General features: G+C 44.0%; 1 protein-coding gene across 3 annotated transcripts in view; it reads right to left on the bottom strand.

Moving 5' to 3' along the window:
- The window catches only part of LOC125463840 (dual specificity mitogen-activated protein kinase kinase 6), a 116,454-nt gene that overhangs the window by 62,588 nt on the left and 31,627 nt on the right, over positions 1 to 22,239 (bottom strand). For all 3 annotated transcript variants that reach the window (XM_048555604.2, XM_059653673.1, XM_048555605.2), the window contains exons 2-3: positions 16,501 to 16,567; positions 5,007 to 5,055 (exon numbers count right to left, since the gene is read on the bottom strand). In XM_048555604.2, the coding sequence (XP_048411561.1) occupies positions 5,007 to 5,055; positions 16,501 to 16,567 (116 nt within the window). The remainder of the gene's footprint in view (positions 1 to 5,006; positions 5,056 to 16,500; positions 16,568 to 22,239) is intronic.

Genomic DNA, 22,239 nt, shown 5'->3' with positions numbered 1-22,239 from the left:
GGAATATACTTTTGCAATTCAATGCTGAACTTTGGAGTGCACTGGCCCGTCTCATCAGAATGGTGCTGCAAGAACGCTAGACAGTTTGGACAAGCAGCTGGCTCCCAGGCTGCACCTCTGGGCTGTTCACTCGCTGTCTCAGTGGTCCCTCACTTCGCACCTACCTCAGTGCTCACAACAACACCATTTTGCTGTGTCTTTTGCAAGCTGAGCCAGTAAAGGCTGACAGTACTACCGTATTGCCCAGCACAGACATACTGCTTGTCATGCTGGGCAGCGGGTATCAGTCAACAGATTCACTACGTCGCTGTATGGTACATTCCTGCGTCAATCCCACACCATGTGCCAACAGCGTACACTGCGAGCACACTGCATGTATTGTTGCAAGGCTCAGCCAAAGTCCTCAGCAAAGTTCAGGAAGGCAGCCACCAGTCAGGGACCTCAGCAAATTAGTCAGGGGTATCCTCAAATATCAGGCCAGAAGATAGGGACATGATCATTCAACTACCTGGGGCAGTCAGCATCAGGACGGTCTCGTCAACTGCGATGAGCAGCTGAATGTAAGGCAGCCCAGAATGTCAGCGGCTCTCCCTCTGCCACCGCTTGTGGTCTGCTTTCTCCCGGAGTGAGGCATGGAGAGGGATCGAGTGAGGTGAAAGTGGTTGGATCGGCTGTTAGTGCCAGTGTAGCTGGCAGGAGTGGAGTTAGGTGTCGGAGCAAGTGAATAGGCAGTGCAGGGTTCTGGAGGTGGGGGAGGGGGGAGAAGGGACAGGGGTGGGGGACTGTGAGTGAGGGCACATCTTGCAGGCTATAATAAGCGTGGTAGATGGCGAGCCTTGGTGGGTGGTGGGCGCAGGCAGAGCGGAGGAGGTCAATGGCTGAGACCGTACTGACTGGGGTACCAACCTCAGAGCAGCCTGACAGGGTTTCTGCTTTTATAAAGAAAAGTAATGAGCTATTTCCATCTCTTTATTACGGGTCATTTTCTTTTTTGTAAATGGTTTCATTCAAGTTCTCCTTTCTCTGTCTGATATTGTCAGCAGAGCTGAGAAGATCAGAACAAACTAAAACAAAACACTCCACGTGACTTACAGAAGCCTCAGCACTATAGGGCTGAAGTATTCGGCGTGTCTCTTTTCTGCAACAGAAGGCATGTTGTTGATTTTACATCAAGGTTTACCGAAGCATCAATGACACTGTTTTGTTCAGCTCCTCACAGGAGGTTGGATAACCAACAGGTTGTTGGGAGATCTCTCAAAAGATTTTGCTCTACACACTAATACATTATCTACATGAGAGTGTTAGTCAAATCTTCCTGGCTGGGCTAGAGGTTAGAAAGCTGCGAGGACAGATTTCCAGAGACACAATGGATAGAACCCCAGGCTTCCACAACAGAATGTGGCAAATGACTGCATCTTCAAAATCAGTGTCATGCAGCTCAACTTTCCACACATTGAGCTCTACTCCATGGCACATATTCACACATGGTTCCACCAAGGTTTTACTCAGTGGCAGTGACCCAATCACATTCCCTCCTTTTCCAGCAAGGGGTTCAGACAGTAATGTGTGGCTGGTTTACTTGTTGAAAGGCAAAAACATCTCCCAGAGGCTTCTCCTCTGGCTCTTCATTTGTCTTACTCCCACCTCTACCTGAATTCATTGCCTAAACACAAATGTAATATTCCCATTCTTTTATTCAATCTATTTATAATTAAGATAATTCCAACACTCAACTTCAGGGACAGCTTCCTAAGTGCCACATATCTGTAATCAAAGTATACTTTAAGGATCACTGCTAAAGTGATGAGGAAGACATCTTTCAGATTCAGAGCCTGGAACGCTTGACTGCCTTTGTATTCATATACTGCTACTGCCCCCTAGAGGCCTTCCCCAAGGACTGAAGGTGGAACATTACGGCAGATCATCACACACACACTGCAGTCACAGTCATTGCCCTTCGCATGTGAACTGTGCATTAATCTGGCATCAACAGTTAATTACAAAAAAAAGCTCCAAACCTCTACCTGTATTTAATGTTTTTTGGATATGTAATCTGAAGGCCCTGGTTCATGCCTGTAACATTGCCCCCATGTGAGGGATTATTCTACCCATTACCTTAGTGGGTTCCATCTTTCTGTCACTGGTGTGAAACACACACAATATATTCCTTAACTTAAACCATCATGTGTTCACATGCAAATTTAGTTTTAAAAATGACGGTAAATAGTGTCTACCAAACCAACAGAGAAATGCTTCTGAAGAGCAGTAGAAAATGAATGAAGCGGTGCCCATTCCTCGCTGTCTGTCCTGAACAGTTGCATTTTGCGCTGGGAATATCAAGTGGTGCTGCATTGCCCTCGTGTGGCAAAAGCTGGGACAGCAACAAACATATCTGCACGAGGAGTCAGATAATTTGCAACTTTGTTCCTTTGGAAGTGTTTACAGAGGGATGGATGTACCCTGCGGATTTTGTAGTAATCAAAGAGGAAGTATTGAGGAAACGTAAGCAAAAGATTAACAAGGAGTAAGTTCTGTTCGGGTATGGCCAAGCTCAGGCCTCTCAAAAACAAACTCTACACTCAACAGGAACTAGAAGGCACACCTTTTCTCTCTCAGATGAACGTAATAAAGATTCCTTCACCCCAGGCAATAAGAGTGTGAAGTTGCTGCATCTAAGGCCAGGTTATGTCAGCCACCCAGCTACCTGGAGCTTCAGCCTGTAGAATGTGTGGACCTGCTGTACATCTAACATTGCGCATTTAAAATGACACTACACTGTGAACCACACAGTTTTACAATGCACATGTTTTAGTCTGTGTCTTTCAAGCTTTTCCTCAACTTTTCAGGATTCCTCTGTGAAAATAGTGACATCAGCACAATCATGAGGCTGGAGACATCTGCAATGTCGGACTTGAACCTGCATCTTCTGGCCTGAAGGTGGAGACACCACCAGAAGAACCCAGGATCTGACTTTTATAGAGATAACAAGGTGTACAGGTGGATGAACACAGCAGGCCAGACAGCATCAGGGGAGCAGGAAGGCTGACGTTTCGGGCCTCGACCTTTCATCAGAAATGATCCTCTGATGCTGCTTGGCCTGCTGTGTCCATCCAGTTCTCCACCTTGTTGTTATTTGTTATCTCAGATTCTCCAGCATCTGCAGTTTCTACTATCTCTGACTTTTACAGCTTCTGTTGTTCATCCAATCAATTCCTAGATATTTTCTAGTGAGCCTGTTCTGAGATGTTATGACACGCTTCTGGAGCAGGGGGATACTTGAACTCAGGCCTCCTGTCTCAAAGATACAGACTCGACCACTGTGCTGCAAAAGACCTTCCAATCAATTCCTATCTGAAAATACACAACAGGCCTTCATGCTCAGACAATTATGCAGGCATTTAAGGGCTTTATTCTCAACAATTCTACCAATTCAAGGACAGAGGGACTACAATATCAAAAATCAGCAGTGCCCAGTTAACTAAACAAGTCCACCAATGAGATGACAGTAGGAGGAGACTTGTATGCAACAGAAGTACCTTTTAGACCGAATATTTTACAATATTCCATGTTATTTTGTCATTGTGAGAAATAAACTAATCTTAAAAATAACACTTTTGTCATACATGTCTCTGATCTGAATGAACAGCAAGCAAACAGCTTACAACTTAACCTACAGGCAAAAACCTCCGAACCAGAGCATTTTGTACAGTTTGATGTCAACTTTAGAAATTTACAGCTCATTCATAGAGTTCCCATAATTAATCATTACTCAGCCTTACATGAGAAGGATCATAGGCCAGGAGATAAATGATGTTAAGTGGAAGTACATTGATTTTCTTAAACTTTATTTATGCTTTATTTGAAGCCAGAGTTTGAAATACAACTAAGTACAAGGGGAAGAGTTTGGAAATGGGGAGAAAGCAATGGGCTTCAGCTGGTGGAAGGAAACTGCGAGACGGGCTGTGATAGTGAACACTGGGGCTGCTCCTGCTAATTTTAATTCCCTTTCATTTCTGAAACAGAAATCGCTTTTAACCAAATCACAAAAAATATTCATTTCACCACAAAATGCTTGTTGGTAGAAACTGTTGAAGTGCAAAGCCCCATGGAATTTTTCTTTAATTAAAGGAGCCAGAATAAGACAGGGCAGTGACAGAGGCAAGACAGAGGAGGAGGAGGAGGTTCAGATAGAGTGATCAGAGAGGGGAAAGGAGTGAGAAAGAGACAGAAATGAGGGTGAAAGAGCTGAGAGTGCACAGACAGGCAAAAGGGGAGAAGAGACAGAACACAAACTGTGACAGAAAGATACTCCAGGGTGAAAGTCAATTCACATCTAACCCTCACTTTCACATTAATTCCACCAGCTCAGAGTGCTCAGCCTGAGGGGACCCAAGATCAGCTTTAGTTAAACCTAGTTCCTCAGCTCAGCCCCTGTCATCACTCCATTCCTCTGATCAGGAATTCAGCCTGATTCTTTTTGTCTCTCCAGGTCTGCCTCTTAACCAAAAAGGCTTGATTATTCAGCCTTGCTGCTAAGCATATTTTAACAGCTATTTCTATTAATCACTCTTGTAAAATGATCCATTTATTGCTTTAGAACTGTTTCTCATGGGGCTCATCGTAACTGTTAAGGTGACCCTTGGAGAGAAATTTGCTTACCAGGCCCCAAAGGAAGAGAAAGATTGAAATGTGCCCGCACCCCCCAATCTGTACCAAAAGGTTGGGCACCTCTGTATTCAGTCATGGCGTGCTCCCACAGGGAACTTCCCAGGTTAAAATTTCCATTATTCAACATAAAAAGGACAGTTCACTCACTTTGTACCTTTCTAAGTATTTGTCACTGCCTAAGATTCACACATCACCACAAAAAAGATGTTACAAAATCTGAGATGTAACATGAGGCGAAGAAACCACATCTCACAATAATGGTTTTATGTCACATTCTTTCCACATGCTGTATTCCGAAGTGACGGAGTCACAGGGGGAGGAATCAGAATGACTCTTACCTTTTCACCAATAGCAATACAAGCCTTTGAATCCAGGTCTCTTGGTGGACTGCAGAGAGAAAACAGAAGGATTTCAGCTCACACAAGCTTTTGGAGCAAACCCCGAGAACTCGCCATCACACGCGGGATACTGAGGAAACATGTTTCAGATGGTCCAAGCTGCAACTGAATGTCAAGGCTGCATTAAGGGTGCAGAGGAGATTCACAAAGATGACCTTGTGAACAAGAGGCTACTTGGGAAAGCAGGCTGGATAAGCTGAGGTTCTCGTCATGGGCATAACGCTGGTGATCCGGGTCGGCGGGGGGGGGGGGAGAAACTGTATGTTAAAGTATTCAGTGTTGTGAACTGGTACTTTAACAAGAGTGATTCCCATTGATTGGGGAGTCAATGTTGTGGATGCTTGAGTTCTCAAGTGTATGAATTTTAAAAAAAACACAAGGGGTTCTGGTGGCGCAGTGGTAGTGCCCCTACCTCTGAGGCAGGAGGTTTGGGGTTCAAGTGTGTCATAACATCTCTGAACAGGTTGATTAGGAATATCTATTTTGAAATAAAAATCACCCTGAGAACAAACGTAGAGGCCTGTGAAAATTTACGTGAAATAGGGAAATCCCCGGCAATTACAGACCAGTAAGTCTCACGTCTGTCGTCTGCAAGGTGTTAGAAAGGATTCTGAGGGATAGGATTTATGACCCTCTGGAAGAGCATGGCTTGATCAAATACAGTCAACACGGCTTTGTGAGGGGTAGGTCATGCCTCACAAACCTTATCGAGTTTTTTGAGGACGTGACTAGAAAGGTTGATGAGGGTCGAGCTGTGGATGTGGTGTATATGGACTTCAGTAAGGCATTTGATAAGGTTCCCCATGGTAGGCTCATTCAGAAGGTCAGGAGGAATGGGCTACAGGGGAACTTAGCTGCTTGGATACAGAATTGGCTGGCCAACAGAAGACAGCGAGTGGTAGTAGAAGGAAAATATTCTGCCTGGAAGTCAGTGGTGAGTGGAGTTCCACAGGGCTCTGTCCTTGGGCCTCTACTGTTTGTAATTTTTATTAATGACTTGGACGAGGGGATTGAAGGATGGGTCAGCAAGTTTGCAGATGACACAAAGGTTGGAGGTGTCGTTGACAGTATAGAGGGCTGTTGTAGGCTGCAGCGGGACATTGACAGGATGCAGAGATGGGCTGAGAGGTGGCAGATGGCGTTTAACCTGGATAAATGCGAGGTGATGCATTTTGGAGGGTCGAATTTGAAAGCTGAGTACAGGATTAAGGATAGGATTCTTGGCAGCGTGGAGGAACAGAGGGATCTTGGTGTGCAGATACATAGATCCCTTAAAATGGCCACCCAAGTGGACAGGGTTGTTAAGAAAGCATATGGTGTTTTGACTTTCATTAGCAAGGGGATTGAGTTTAAGAGTCGTGAAATCTTGTTGCAGCTCTATAAAACTTTGGTTAGACCGCACATGGAATACTGCGTCCAGTTCTGGTCGCCCTATTATAGGAAAGATGTGGATGCTTTGGAGAGGGTTCAGAGGAGGTTTACCAGGATGCTGCCTGGACTGGAGGGCTTATCTTATGAAGAGAGGTTGACTGAGTTTGGACTTTTTTCATTGGAGAAAAGGAGGAGGAGAGGGAACCTAATTGAGGTATACAAGATAATGAGAGGCATAGATAGAGTTGATAGCCAGAAACTATTTCCCAGGGCAGAAATGGCTAGCACGAGGGGTCATAGTTTTAAGCTGGTTGGAGGAAAGTATAGAGGGGATGTCAGAGGCGGGTTCTTTACACAGAGAGTTGTGAGAGCATGGAATGCGTTGCCAGCAGCAGTTGTGGAAGCAAGGTCATTGGGGTCATTTAAGAGACTGCTGGGCATGCATATAGTCACAGAAATTTGAGGGTGCATACATGAGGATCAATGGTCGGCACAACATTGTGGGCTGAAGGGCCTGTTCTGTGCTGTACTGTTCTATGTTCTATATGAGTTGAAGCATGGAATGAACTTCCAATATCAAAGCTAAAAGCAAAACCTTGATATTTTTTCCCCCCAAAAGAAAAAGATCTGGAAAAAAAAATCCGAGAAGGGCAGAGGTAAAGAGAGGGAGACTGAGACTAAACAAATAGGTCGTTTAGATTCCTGAATCAACATGATGGACCAAAAGGCCTGCTCCTGTGATTCAGAAATGATGCTATTTCTGCATTTGTTTCTGAAAGAAAAGCATACAAACACAGTACAATGCTAGTAGGATCTGCAGATCCCAAATCTAAGAGCCAGGGCTGACCATTGTTTGACAGGTCTTGCTGGATAGTCCTGTGTAATACTAACAGTGCAACAGATCCTCCTCCTCAGTTGCTAACTGCACAGCAGAAGAGATCCTCAGCCAAGAACTGCATACCATTTCAACTATCTACTTAGCCCCCCACAACCTCCCACCCCATTCTGTCCCCTCCCAGCCCTTATATCATCCCACCCACATCACCCCCACTCCCCTGGGAGAGCAAACTGGATGGGCAGCAGAGAAATGTATGTAAACAATACAAAACATATTTAAAACAGGAGCATGGAATTGCTCTTTATTCCGGGAATATTTCTACACCACATCCAAACAGATGTCAGTATTCTGATCCATCCCCCTCAGGCAAAGTTGGAAAGGCAGACACACAAGTCACTGTATTTCCACTTTATTTATTTCTAATCTTCGCCCTTAAAACAAGCTCCCGGTCCCCTGGCTGTGCTTCACGTCCTGACCACAAAGAGATACACAAGGATAGCACAGAAGGGAAAATACATCATAGTTCTTGTGGACATCCCCTCCGTACACCTGACTGGAGTTTACACAATGTTCATGAATAACTACTTCTGTATCCTACTGTACAATATGTTTAAGAAAGCAGAAAAATGCCTTTGGCCAGTGAAATTAATGGAAATTTCTGTTCTGCTGCAAAATAAAAGATGTACTGGTTCGAACAACCTGGCAACAAGAACAAGGCACATTGGCAGAGGCTGACATCACAATGCAGGAGGTGGTTCCACCAACATCCCCTGCTCAAAGATGGGAGAGGGGATAGGCGACTGCCTAGTGGTATTACCACTGGTAACAACGAAGTGCTGGAAAAGGGCCGGCTCCCCAGCATCAAAGCGACCCTTCTCCTGAAGCAGCTTCGATGGTCAGGTCACATATCGCGGATGAAAAACACCAGAATACCCAAGACAGTGTTCTTTGGGGGACTCTGCGACGGCAAAAGAAACTGCGGTGCCTCGCGCAAGCGCTACAAGGATCAACTGAAGCAGCAGCTGTCTCAGGCCGGCATCGCCTCAACAGAATGGCAAAAGCCTGCCTCTGACAGGGACGCATGGCGGAAGAAAGCTACGACGGCGACGGAGGAGTTTGAATGTCCGAGGAGAGCAGCTGCAGAGGACAGACGGAAACGCAGGAAGGAGCCCTCATCTCAAGCCCCGTTGTCTGGGGCTTTCCCCACCTGCACTGCCCCAGGATAGGACTCTACAGCCACCAACGGTTGTGCCAACGAAATCGCTGACGAATCTCTTCCCAATTGATCTTCGCAAGCGAAGAATCTGCCTGACATGACATGACATTAATCCATAAACCCAGGTAATGTTCTGCAGATGCTGGAGTCAGAGGTAACACAGTGTAGGTCTGGATGAACACAGCAGGCCAGGCATCATCACAGGAGCAGGAAAGCTGATGTTCTGGGTCAGGGCCCTTCTTCAGAAATGGGGGAGGGAGAATGGAGCTCAGAAATAAATAAAGAGAGGAGGGATGGGGCTGAGGAAGGTAGGTGGGATGGTGATAGGTGAGTGCAGGTAGGGAGTGGTGGGGATGGGTCAGTGGGATGGGCGAGGTGGATAGGTGGGAGAGAAGATGGACAGGTTGTGTCAGATCAAAAAGGTAGGCATGAGAGCGATGGTTGGACATGGGATAAGGCTGTGGAATGGGGAAATTTTAAAACTGGTGAATTCCATCGGGCTGTAGGTTCCCGGGGCAGAATGAGATGCTGCTTCTCCAGTTTGTGGGTGGCGTCATTGTGACACTGGAGGAGGCCCAGGATGGGCATGTCTGGGGACCAGAGTTTGAAACCCACCATAGAGATTGGTGGAATTTGAATCCAATAATAATCTGAAAAATAAGAGTTTAATGATGATCATGAAACCATTGCCTGATTGTCAAGAAAAGCCCATGTCCTTTAGGAAGGAAATCTATCATCCATTATCCTTAACTGGTCTGGACTGCGTTGATTCCAGATCCATAGCAATGTGGTTGACTCTTAACTACTCCCTGGGCAATAAAAACTGGCTAGTGATGTGCCCATCGCACGGATGCATAAGTAAAAGCCCAGCAGAACAAAAGATAAGGCTAAAGATTATTGCTTCTATCCCAGCCTTCTCTGGAGGTTCTTAGCATCACAGCAGTCAATCTTCAGCCAATTCAATTCACCCTGAGAACAAATTCACCCAACATGATATCAAGAAATGGCTGGAGGCACTGGACGCTGCAAAGGCATGGGCCCTGACAGGGTTCAGTAACGGTGGTAGAGATTTATGCTCTAAACTGTGCCACACCCCCAGCCAAGCTGTTCCAGCACAGCTACAAGAAGGCATCTACCCAGCAATGTGAAACAATTTCCTGGCACATTCTGTACACAAAAAGCACAATAAAAACAACCCAGTTATTGAACACAATAATTATAAACCCGTTAGTCTACTCTTGATTGTTAAACTGAGGCATGAGGCAGCGGTATTGTGGATATGTCAGTGGACAATTAACCTGGAACCCCAGACTGATGCTCTCAGATCATGGGTTCAGTGCCCATCATGGCAGACGGTGAAATTGGAATTTAATGAAATTTGAAATTTAAAATCTAGCCTAACGGTAACCATGTAACCACTGAAATAAAGATCTACCAGGTTCACTAAAATCAAACATGTTCATTAAGGTAACTTCAGGAAGCAAATATGCTGTCATTAAGTCAGAGTTATACAACATGGAATCAGGCCCTTTGGTCCAACCAGTCCAAACTGAACATAATCCCAAACTAAACTAGTCCCTCCTGCCTGCTCCGGCCCTATATTCCTCCAAACCTTTCCTAATCATGCACTTATGCAAATGTTTTTTAAAAACATTGTAATTGTGCTCACATCCACCTTGGAAGTTCATGAAAACACAGATGCCACAATTGGAGATACGAACATCAAGAATTCCAGAATTAAAGGAATGCAGAGATCCCGGAGAGAGATGGGAATGAAGGAGATTGCAGAGATTTGGAAGACCTAGGCCGAAGTGGGATTTGAAAATAAGGAATGAGGATTTTAAAATGGAGGCACTGCTTAAATGGTAGCTAATGTAAGACAACGAATACAGGCAACAGAGGAACAGAACTTGGTACAAATCAAGAGACGAAGGAAAATGTTGCTCATAGCAAAGGCTGGATGCCAGGTTAACAGAGATACAAGAATAATAGATTCACATATGACAGGCATCAGCTCATCTAATTGATACAAAGTTACACTTAGCTCATTGCAATAAATTTTTAAACAATTTATCTCTCAAAAACATCGATCTTTTTAAATGGTAAAGTTATCGGGATACACTTCCAATAAATGAAATACAAGATTTATTCTGTAACTATGACAATGGTAAGAACATTAGAAATTAATTTCTGGTTAAATATGATGTTGGTACACATACATATCACAGCATGCAGTATGTTCTCACTTAAAGTTGTGACTGCATTTCTGAACATCACAACTTTAAGTGAAACACTGCTTCCCATAGGAACTGATATTAAAACTATAGTTCAGTTCTGTTGGAAGGTTTTTAACAGAAAAAATTAAAACACTGTACACCGTATGAGTAAAATATTTTGCATTGGTAAATTTTATTTGAGTAACTGGAGTATTTTTAAAGTTATTTTAAAAGATAAGAAAAATGTAACTTGTTCTTACAGTACCTCCTTCTCGGCAGCAAACCTGCTTCCTCAGTAACCCATTCACAGATGCTCCTAGTAGATGTGGGCCATATCCACGCCCTCACCCTCTGAGTTAGAGCCTTTTCCTCCCTCTCCAATCTCACGTCCCACCCTTCTCCCGGACTTGTGCTCCCATCAAGATCCAACCTCAAGTTAAGAGTTCTGATGTTGCAAAAATGCAAGACCCAATTTTTCAAACACATTGAGGCTTTTGCAATTCTCCTCTTTATTAAACCAGCTCCCCCTCTCGCCACTTCCCTGGACTAGGTGCTCATAGTGGGGGTTCAGAGAACGGCAGTGAGACAAAAGCAACTTTGAAAATCATTTCAAAAGAGCAGAACAGCGATTGAAAAAGCCCCGATCTTTATGAACTCCTGAAACTCGCACTTCAATGACATCATTCGGGATTGAATCTGGATCTTGAATGGAAATGTGAGTCCACGAGAGGGAAACAACACCTCCATGGAGAGACTCATGGAGAAGGAAGAGGCCATGACTCAGCTTGGGCAGTTGGGGCCAGAGGTACTAGCCGAAGTCATCAAGGAACAGTGTTAAATTTCACAACAATCAACGAGAGTACCTGCCCCATTAACTTATCAACATTAAAGCGAAACAACATTCAACAGGCCAACTTTAAATGAGGGCTTATTGAATTCTTTTGCAGGAAATTTACAGGATGTCAGAAAATCTTTTGAGTGAATTTATTGAGTCTGTTTATTGAATATCTTCAATAAGTACACTGTGGTTTCAGCAAATAAATGGTCACTTTATCTGGTACACCTCAAGTCACAGTTTCTCCTCCATCAAAAAGGTTAGCATGGGACCAATAGAACAGTCTTATGGCTGGTGCTGAATGTATTGTGAGTGGATGGTAGCTTAAAACCAGCTTTGGTAGCTGATTACACAGAACACCTCTCAGTCAACTGAAATGCAGCGAAACTAACTGTTTTGTTTTTTAATCTTTTCCAGAGAAAGACTTCAGCGTTACAGGTTTCTATGTTATCAGAAAAACAGTAAATATTAATACATTAATAAATATTTGGGTTTATTACAGCAGTAATATTTCACACAGTCAAAGAGAATAAGCATCTTGCAAGAGATTTCAAAGACTGAAACACACTACTCTTTAACAATGTACTTATACATTGAGGACATTGTTTCTCTTCAATCTCATAACTTCAGAAACAACTCAGGTGGCTTCTTTAAAAGGAAACAAAGGATAATGTGCATTCATAATAATGTGTTCACAGGATGTGCTAAAATTGTTATATACGCTTTGAAGTGGAATCACTTTCAGATTAGTAGTTTGATAATCAGCACAAAAATAAAACAATTCTGTTGTCACTGAAGGGAAAGAGCAGAGTTTGGGGAGGAGCATATGGCCCTAAGGAGGGTCAGCTAAGGATATAACAGGAGAAAACACAGACAGCTGTAGATGCGATTAGATGAAAAGGGGCATGACAAAAGCTTTAATCAAAGCAGGAATCTTAAAGATGGAGATGAGAGCATGGGAGTCAAAAAAGTTTTATTGTGCAACTGCAGCATGGAAGAAATGATGACATTGCTTTTAAAAGACCTGCAAACTAGTTGGAAAACGGTCATCAAACATTCGAGCAAACAGCTGGCAATTACCAAAGTACATCTGTGATTTGTACCTAAAAACAGACAGGTAATTAGATACAAAACATGTTCATAGAAGTAACAGCTTCAGACAAAGGCAGGAAGAAGAAACCAAAATAGTTCAACACTGAGCATGTTATATAATGTGAAAATCAGACTTCCTGTAACTTCATGTCAAAGTGTTAGCTAATGGTACTAGTGTTAATGTGGTAAACATAGCAAAAATACATATGCAGGTCACCTTAAACAAATATAATGTTCTTCTCAGTTCGGCACCCAAGATGCTCACTATGTTAGGAAACATGGTGGCTGGATCCTCAATGTATATACACAATTCAATATCCTTCAAACAACACGTTGCCTCATTTATCACTGCTTCATGAGTAATTCCTCCATAGGGCCCCAATGTGATCCCAGAGGAAAGAGGAGGGTTGATGAGTGTTTACTGAAAGGCACCTACTATCACTAAAAACAGCAGTGAAATGCATGAGCTTTACAAGCCCTTGAGCAGACGTTTGGACTGTCTATCATGCCATTCTCATTTACCAAGCAACACTGGTGGAGGAGGTGCATGGAGTGGCTCGTGCTATGGATAGTCCTTAATCCCAAAGGTTGGTGACTATAATTAGCGTTCTTCAGGCCTTAACTACAATAGAGAAGAATTGGGAGTACTCCGTGAAACATTCAGCGTTACTGCAGTTCTGTCAAAAGTAGATTGTCAAGGGCTTGCAAACTTGTTCGTATTCGTTTTCCTCTGGGCCAATGGTCAACTGAAGGCCCTGCCAAGGAGAAAAAAAATTGATAGCATCCACTGGCAGAGCCACTCCATCTCATATGGTTTACAGAGGATGCCTCTAACAAAGATTCTCTCACAAATTTCCAGAGACTGTAGTGCCTGTGCACTGTCAACACAGAGTAGGAATATAGTCTCCAAGAAATTGGACTTAACTTCAAAACATATCACCAAATTACAGTACGCATTCAATTCTGGACTCGCTTCTATAGGAAGGATGTTGTGAAATTTGAAAGGGTTCAGAAAAGATTTACAAGGATACTGCCAGGGTTGGAGGGTTTTAGCTACAAGGAGTGGCTAAATAGGCTGGGGCTATTTTCCCTGAATGGTCAGAAGCTGAGGGGGTGATCTTACAGAGGTTTATAAAATTATGAGGGCCACGGTTAGGATGAATAGTCGCAGTTTTTTCCCCAGCATTGGGTAGTCCAAGACCAGAGACCATAGGTTTAAAGTCAAAGGGGAAATATTTAAAAAGGACCTAAGGAACAACTTTTTCACACAGAGGGTGCCACGTGTGTGGAATGAGCTTCCAGAGGAAGTGGTGGAGGCTGGCACAATCACAACATTTAAAAGGCATCTGGATGGGTATGTGAATAGGAAGGGTTTAGCGGGATATGGGTCAAATACTGAAAAATGGGACTAGATTAATTGAGGCTATCTAGTCAGTATGGACTTGTTGGTCTGAAAGGTCTGTTTCTGTGCCATATATCTTTATGGCTTAGATAGTTTTGCAACAATTGTTCATTTTTTAAAAAAAGTTATACCCCAACAGGATTTATGGATGACATTGAGTTGTTCTGAACAAAACACGCCTATCACACTGAATTATCCAATCTAATTATTACAAAGTGGTCTTTGAGATGTTGGATGGTGGGGCCATGGCTGATCCTACTTACTTCAGAAGCAATGATCAGCATTTGGGAGAGGCTATGGCTATTCCAGCCATATCACCTACAGGAGCTGCAGTACAGCCATGAACTGGATCAAAGATGAAGGCTCCAAGACTGTCTCACACCAGCAGTGGTACATGGTAACCAGAAGAGAGAGACAGGAAAATACTAGTAAGATATCTCTATAACATGTGGGAGCTAAAGAATCACAGAAGCATGCAGTGCAGAAAGGCCTTTCAGTCCATCAAGCCCGCACCACCATGTGAGGACCACCGGACCTTCAACCTAACCCCATCTACCAGTACTTGGTCCATAGCCTGGAATGTTATGATGCGCCAAGTGCTCATTCGTTGACCTGCTCTTCATCTTATGCACTGACAGTGATGTCATTATCTCTTAATCAAGCGAATCAACCAGATCTATTTTTAAACACTCACGATCAACACTCTGCAGAATTAAAGGCTTGCATCCATCCTCTCTCTACCTTGTGTCACAATCATCTAGACAGTGGCATCTCTCATATCTTTTACTGAACCATAACAGATGAGATCAGAATCAAGATTGCAGCACAAGAGCCCACTGGTGCTGGTGGAATTCTCTGATCCTTTTGATCCTGTGAGTCATGTTTGTTTTTGTTTGTAAAACATTCTTCATGTGTTCAGTCATGTCGCTTCATACATTTCAAAACTATTTGTCATGTCAAATCTTCATAAACATATATGAGCATTCCTTCAAATGCTGCAATGAAATGATTCTGGTGAAATTCAGGTAATGCAACTTAAGAACTCAGTAGTACAGGCAAAGCACTTCAACAACAGCAGAAGGGAATATAACGTCCAACCTCAGTATCCTATTCAACACTGTGCTGAGGTGCTGTTTCAAACAGTTTCCATCACAAATGCATCCACCTCGGTAACATGGCCTGTCTTTAGCCCAGAGATAGTACCAGCTTCGCACTGAATCCCTTTGCCGTCTGTCACCATCAGACACAAAGTTTACAATGCTCTCCAAAGCACTAATTAGCTCAATTTGCATTGACTTCAGCTCCTCAAAAACCCTGCTTCCTTTGGCCAAGTTCCTGCTGTCTTCGCACACCACCCCAAGACCATCCATGTAAAATTCACACCCTCGTGTTTAAATCCCTCTGTAGCTATGCACCTTCGTAACTCTATGGCCCCCTACAGTCCAACCATATTTGCTCTCCAATCCTTAAGCTCTTCGTCTTGACACTCCGCACTTTGTATACCTCTCCACATCAGCCATATTCAGTTAGAGACAAAAAGAAACTGCAGACGCTGAAATCTAAGGAGGACAAACAGGAAGCTGGAAGAACACACCAGGCCAGGCAGCTTATGCAAGAAAGGAGCAATCGACGTTTCAGGTATCACACTTTTTCAGGACCAGATGTGGAGGTAGAGTGAGCTGCACATAAAGAGGCCGAATGGTGGTGATAGGTGGACACTGGTGCAAGGTATGACCTGGTTGGTCAATGGGAGGAAAGAATCTGTTTGGTGGCTGGAAGCAAAGATCAGAAGGTGGAATGGAAGGGAGAAAGTGGGGCTGGAAGGGGAGGCAGGGGATGGGAAGGGAGATTATGTAAAAATGGAGAACTCAATTTGTGAACGCATATTTGAAGAACGCCTCCTCATTTTCCGCCTGGGCACCCTACAACCCAGAGGAATCAACACTGAGTTCTCATCAGCCAGCGAATACAAACCAATACTCTCCCTTGTGAGCAATGGCAGCTCAATTCTACCTCAGCTTCTCTCTCCACCCTCCTCAAGGACCGTTGTAGTCAACCATTACCACCTTACTAAACTAACCTTGCCCACACCCTACCATTCCCACAGGAAACATTGATTCCTGTGCAGGTTATTTCCGTCAGTCAGAAATTTGTTTCCTGAAGGAGACTAAAAAACAAGTTTTACAGGGACAGTCAAATTGGTCAGCACGTAATTATTTTATTACATTTAACATGCGACAATCTCATGGCCAATTAACAAAGATAACCTTGGTTTCTCATCCTCATTTTGTACCAGTAATGGTGAAATGTCCTACTTCTGATCAAATTGTCTTTTCAGACCATTATACTAAATGTTACCCACTTGGTCAGCCCTTACCCATGCTCTAATGATTTTTGAAGAAAACCTCTGCAGTACTGGCGAGCATTGAATGCTCCCAAGTTTCACAGAAGTATGGCTACTCACGTGGGGCTTGCCTGCGGTTGCTCGAAAACTTCCTTCGATAACTTCAGTCCCCTGCTCTTTTTTTTACCTGTTAAGATATCAACCACAGAAAAGAGATGATGATGAACTAAGGCCCAGCATCTTTAGTAAGATTGAAACGGCCTCCGGCTTGTCATGTTTAACTACGTGTTTTGACACACAGCAGAAAGCCATTTGACCCATCATGTCTGTGCTAACTCTTTGGAAGGCACAGCCGATTAATTCCATTCCGCTCCATCCATTCATTTCCTGTAGCTTTGCATTTCTTTCTTCTGTCTGGTTAAGCATTTATCTAATTCTGTTTTGAAAGTTAACAACTGAATTTGCTTACACCACTCTTTAGGAGTCAGGGTCCTGACATTGAAGACATTGCAGCGCCAGTCAAAGCCACAATTCTATTTGAGGAAATTAACCACTTGAAAAGAAACACATCACTCGTATAAATTAACTGCAGGAATGAGCTCCCAGTGATTAAACTTCATCCATGTATTGAACAAGTGGCAAAGGGATGAGAACAGGACACGGTGCAGTAGTTCATGATAGCGTCATGAACATAACTGGCGTATCTGGTCAGTGCAGCGCCAAATCAGCATCAATCTGAGCTTAAGGCATTGAAATAACCGCGCAGAGGCCGGTATCCCATCACCAAGTCCCCTTTATTTACTTGTGCACAGGCCACTGGTGCATCAGAGTCAGTCTCCTGAACTGAGGGGATTCTAAACTCCCTGTTAATATTGGTCTGCCAGGGCTTCCCCATTGGCGTTGGTTGACAACCCCAAGGATCTTGTAGTCAATAAGGTCCACCTGGTTCCAATCACTGCGTGTATCTTTCAGGGGAAAGCGGGGATCGGGATAGACTCTGCCGGCCGTGCATTAAAAATGGCTAACTTCCTGTTAATCGAACCATACATATGGCACGGTGACTCAGCGGTTAGCACTGCTGCCTCACAGCACCAGGGATCGATTCCACCCTCGGGTGACTGTCTGTGTGGAGTTTGAACATTCTCCCCGTGTATGGGTGGGTTTCCTCTGGGTGCTCCGGTTTCCTCCCACAGTCCAAAGACGTGCAGGCTGGGTGGATTGCCCATAGCGTGTTCAGGGGATACGTAGATTAGGAGGATGGGGTAGGGTGGGATTCTGTGAGGTTCGGTGTGGACTTGTTGGGCTGAAGGCCCTGTTTCCACACTGTAGGGATTCAATAATGATCTATGACATCTGAAACTAGATCCCTTGACGATTTTGCAGAAAATAAAGGAGAATATGGTCTTTCCACGAATATAGATAATATAACTGGCCAGGGTGCACTGCAGCAACAACCATATTTTGTAACCTGAGGAGTCCAGCTGTTCTGAGCTTTAATGTTGTAATTATGAAATAATTAGCAGTGGTATAAAACTCCAAATATTAACTTCATTCTTCAGGGAAAAATTCTTTATACTCACCAAATGACATACTTAAGCCATCCAATTTCTAGGGAAGTAAATATATTTCTTCATATCACCTCACTTTACAATTCATGTTTTTTAACAATTATGGGACAAACCAACAAAACATCATTAACGTCTTCAAACTATTTCAAACTATATCAAACTATTACTTTGACTCGAGGAAATATGAATGCTACACACTTAATTTGGGTGCGACAGTGTTGCCTTAAAAAATCTCAATCGCTTAACCTTACAAATCAATTAATCTCCTTTCTTGTTGTTTGTATGATTTTGACAGTGCATCATAGTTTAAAGCAACAAAATAAAATAACTGAAACATTCTTGCATTTTTGCATCACAATTGCACTTCAAGAGCACTTCAATCAGTGCACTTTTTAAAAGAAATTAACTGCTGCCAGACTCAACACGAATTATCCTATAGAGTAGCGACCACCAACTGCTCTATTGCAACAGTTAAATGGAATTGTTATAGCACGGACAGCGGCCACTCAGCCCGACCCCACCACCCAAGACATTTTTCCATCCCCTCCCCTGTCTGCTTTCCGGAGAGACCACTCTCTCCGTGACTCCCTTGTTCGCTCCACACTGCCCTCCAACCCCACCACACACGGCACCTTCCCCTGCAACCGCAGGAAATGCTACACTTGTCCCCACACCTCCTCCCTCACCCCCATCCCAGGTCCCAAGATGACTTTCCACATTAAGCAGAGGTTCACCTGCACATCTGCCAATGTGGTATACTGCATCCACTGTACCCGGTGCGGCTTCCTCTACATTGGGGAAACCAAGCGGAGGCTTGGGGACCGCTTTGCAGAACACCTCCGCTCAGTTCGCAACAAACAACTGCACCTCCCAGTCGCAAACCATTTCCACTCCCCCTCCCATTCTCTTGATGACATGTCCATCATGGGCCTCCTGCACTGCCACAATGATGCCACCCGAAGGTTGCAGGAACAGCAACTCATATTCCGCCTGGGAACCCTGCAGCCATATGGTATCAATGTGGACTTCACCAGTTTCAAAATCTCCCCTTCCCCCACTGCATCCCTAAACCAGCCCAGTTCATCCCCTCCCCCCACTGCACCACACAACCAGCCCAGCTCTTCCCCCCCACCCACTGCATCCCAAAACCAGTCCAACCTGTCTCTGCCTCCCTAACCGGTTCTTCCTCTCACCCATCCCTTCCTCCCACCCCAAGCCGCACCCCCAGCTACCTACTAACCTCATCCCACCTCCTTGACCTGTCCGTCTTCCCTGGACTGACCTATCCCCTCCCTACCTCCCCACCTACACCCTCTCCACCTATCTTCTTTACTCTCCATCTTCGGTCCGCCTCCCCCTCTCTCCCTATTTATTCCAGTTCCCTCCCCCCATCCCCCTCTCTGATGAAGGGTCTAGGCCCGAAACGTCAGCTTTTGTGCTCCTGAGATGCTGCTTGGCCTGCTGTGTTCATCCAGCCTCACATTTTATTATCTTGGAATCTCCAGCATCTGCAGTTCCCATTATCCCTTGTGACTGCACTGGCTTTCTCAGTGAGCATTATAAGTCTGCACCATTTTCCTGCCTCTTCCCTTTGACACTAATTTTTTCAATAATGCCCTCCTGAATGCCTCAATTGAGCCTGCCTCTACCACATTTTCAGACAATGTACTTCAGTCCCTAATCACCTGCAATGTGAAAAAGAATTTTCATTCGCTTCTTTTGCATTTTACCTTACAACTGCACCCTCTTGCTCTTGTTCCTTTTACAAAGGGAATAATTTCTCCGTATCGACTCTGTCCAACCCCACCATGGTTTTGCAGGCTCCTATGAAATCTCCTCACCAAGGAAATCGTCCCATTGTCTCCAATCTATCCTCATCACTGAAGATTTTCATCCTTGGAATCATTCTCGTAAATCTCCTCTACGTTCTCCAACGTGGTTACACCTTTCCTAAAGCACCTAGAACAGCACACAACACTCCAACCAATCTCAAATTAGTGCCTTTTACAAGTTCAGCATAACTTGCTACCTCTTGTACTCTATGTACTCAGGTGGGAACGCTTACCTCTCATGGCTCTTTAAAATACCACTATCCCAGTCTATACTCACGCAAGTAAAATCCCCGATTAAAACTATTCCATGATATCTACATCTCTTTGTAATTTCCTTGGAGATTTGTTCCTCTGTATCTTTCCCGTTAGTTGGTGGTCTACATTAAGTCAATCAAGTGGATACCAACCATAAGCTCAGTTTTCCAGCATGGACAGCCACCCAACTCCAATCTCAAGGAACATCCTAAAGGGCAGATTTTTATTTCAAAATTGTACTTTACTCTTAAAATTTTTTTTATATACATATATTGTTACTAAAATAGTTCGGTTGTATATATGGAGAACAAACAACATTGGAGTTTGGCTTTCCTGACAATTCCAACAAACCTAAGACATTTCTTACTTATTCATGTATTTGACGCACTGGGGAGGGTCCGATAACTAGATGGAGCCTCATTGTACTTTGGCCAAAAGACTTTTGATGGTGGTCTTTCCCCACTGTGCCTTTGTAGCAGCTGCCCCAAGCTATAGTGCGTGCCTCAGCACTCAAAATGTGCCAGTGTGCCACACTCGGTCAAGCGCACTAGAAGTTTCCAGTAGGCCAAGATGGCAAGATACTCGAAGTGCCTGAAGACAGGTACCTTTATCTCAGCAGAGGGTTCACAGACAGCACTGCGCTTTCTACATTTCACTTGTGGTTGCTTGTAACCCCTGTGGTTCTGTTTAAATACTGCAGAAGCAGGGTAATTGCAGACTTTTTGACCAACATTACAGGTCTCATGCTCAAAGATTTAGCTGGCATCCACAATGACTTCCTCAGATTCAAGCGTAGGTTTGAGAGAAGTTATCAAAAATGTTGGCAATCTTTGAGAAAAGTCCATTCTCAATCACAGCTCTTAAACGATCCATTTGAGACTTAACCCTTCAGCATCCATACATCAAGCTGAACAAGTCCCAGAGCGATGGAGGGGCCAAGGTATGATTCCCAATACAGCACAACTTATCTGGTTGCTGCTGAGTGAGGATTGAGCTGGAGGCTGCAGCGATGCAGGACAATTGCTGGACTTGGGCCTGGTGCCACGAGCTGAGTTGCTGTTATCGGACTGTAATTTAAAACCTTTTCACTATGTTGAGGCCCCCTCTAAGTAATGCTTCTGTTTTCCTTTAATCCTCTTCATGCAAGACCTTTTTTGTTAAACTTTCTCAGACTTGCACAGAGGTACTTGCACTAAAGTGGTGGTGCCACTAAAAGGCAGCCATTGTTAAAACTTTTCTGCGTGCACCTATACTCCTGTATTGTGGTACAAGTGACAACAAAGGACATTTAATTCTATTCTATTCTAGTGAAGGAATAGATCTGGAGGCAAGGTAAAGTCACCTTTACCCCATCAGACCCAAACGGCTGCTCTCCTTAGACAAAGGCAGACAACTGGTGGTGGCTTAACTTGAGGGTCACCATGCCTCAGGCAAGGGGAGACGTTCAGGAAAGTGATAACTGCAGCCTTTGGAGTAGCCAGCAGCATCAGTGACATCTGCTTTGGAGAGGTCCAGCAAACACTCGTAGTGGCAAGGGCATCGGTGGTGGTGAGATGGTGAAGAGCGGTAACTTTTGTTCCATCAGCTGTAGTGGCACGAAGGGACTCATGCCCAGCTACCAAGCCCATGGCCCTTAGTTGGGGCACTTGACAAGGTCAAAATTCACACAACACCAGGTTATTATCTAACATGTTTATTTGAAAACACTAGCTTCCTAAGCTCTGCTCCTTCCTCAGGCGTAGTGTGGAAGACGAGGCACGCCAACACATAATTTACAAGCACAAAGGTAACAACCCTAAAAATGGCTCACTGATCACCTCCTTTTGAATCTTTAATCAGTTAGAGAGGAGATGCAGGTTTCTATTGATTAAAATGCAAATCCCAGAATTTCTTTCAAGTTATTGCTCTGAGATAATTAAACGCTATATCGGTGTATACAAGAGGTGACATCTCAGGCCAGCTAATGCGTTTTAGGTGTGAGGCTTTCTTTAGAATCTGTCTGTGTTTTAACCTGGAGACCAGCTGGTTTTATTTTTTTGAATAAAATAGAATGTATCTGCAAACATGCAAACTTCTTGCATGAAATAATTCACCCCATAAGTTTTTATGTATTTATGTGAGTGTGTGTGAGAGATTGCGTGAGTGACAGCAAGAGAGAGTTTGTGTGAGTGTGAGAGAGTGACAGAGCGAGAGAGAGTGACAGA

Source organism: Stegostoma tigrinum, chromosome 22 (genome assembly GCF_030684315.1).
Source record: "Stegostoma tigrinum isolate sSteTig4 chromosome 22, sSteTig4.hap1, whole genome shotgun sequence".
NCBI lineage: Eukaryota > Metazoa > Chordata > Chondrichthyes > Orectolobiformes > Stegostomatidae > Stegostoma > Stegostoma tigrinum.
This window is presented reverse-complemented; position numbering and strand designations above follow the sequence as displayed.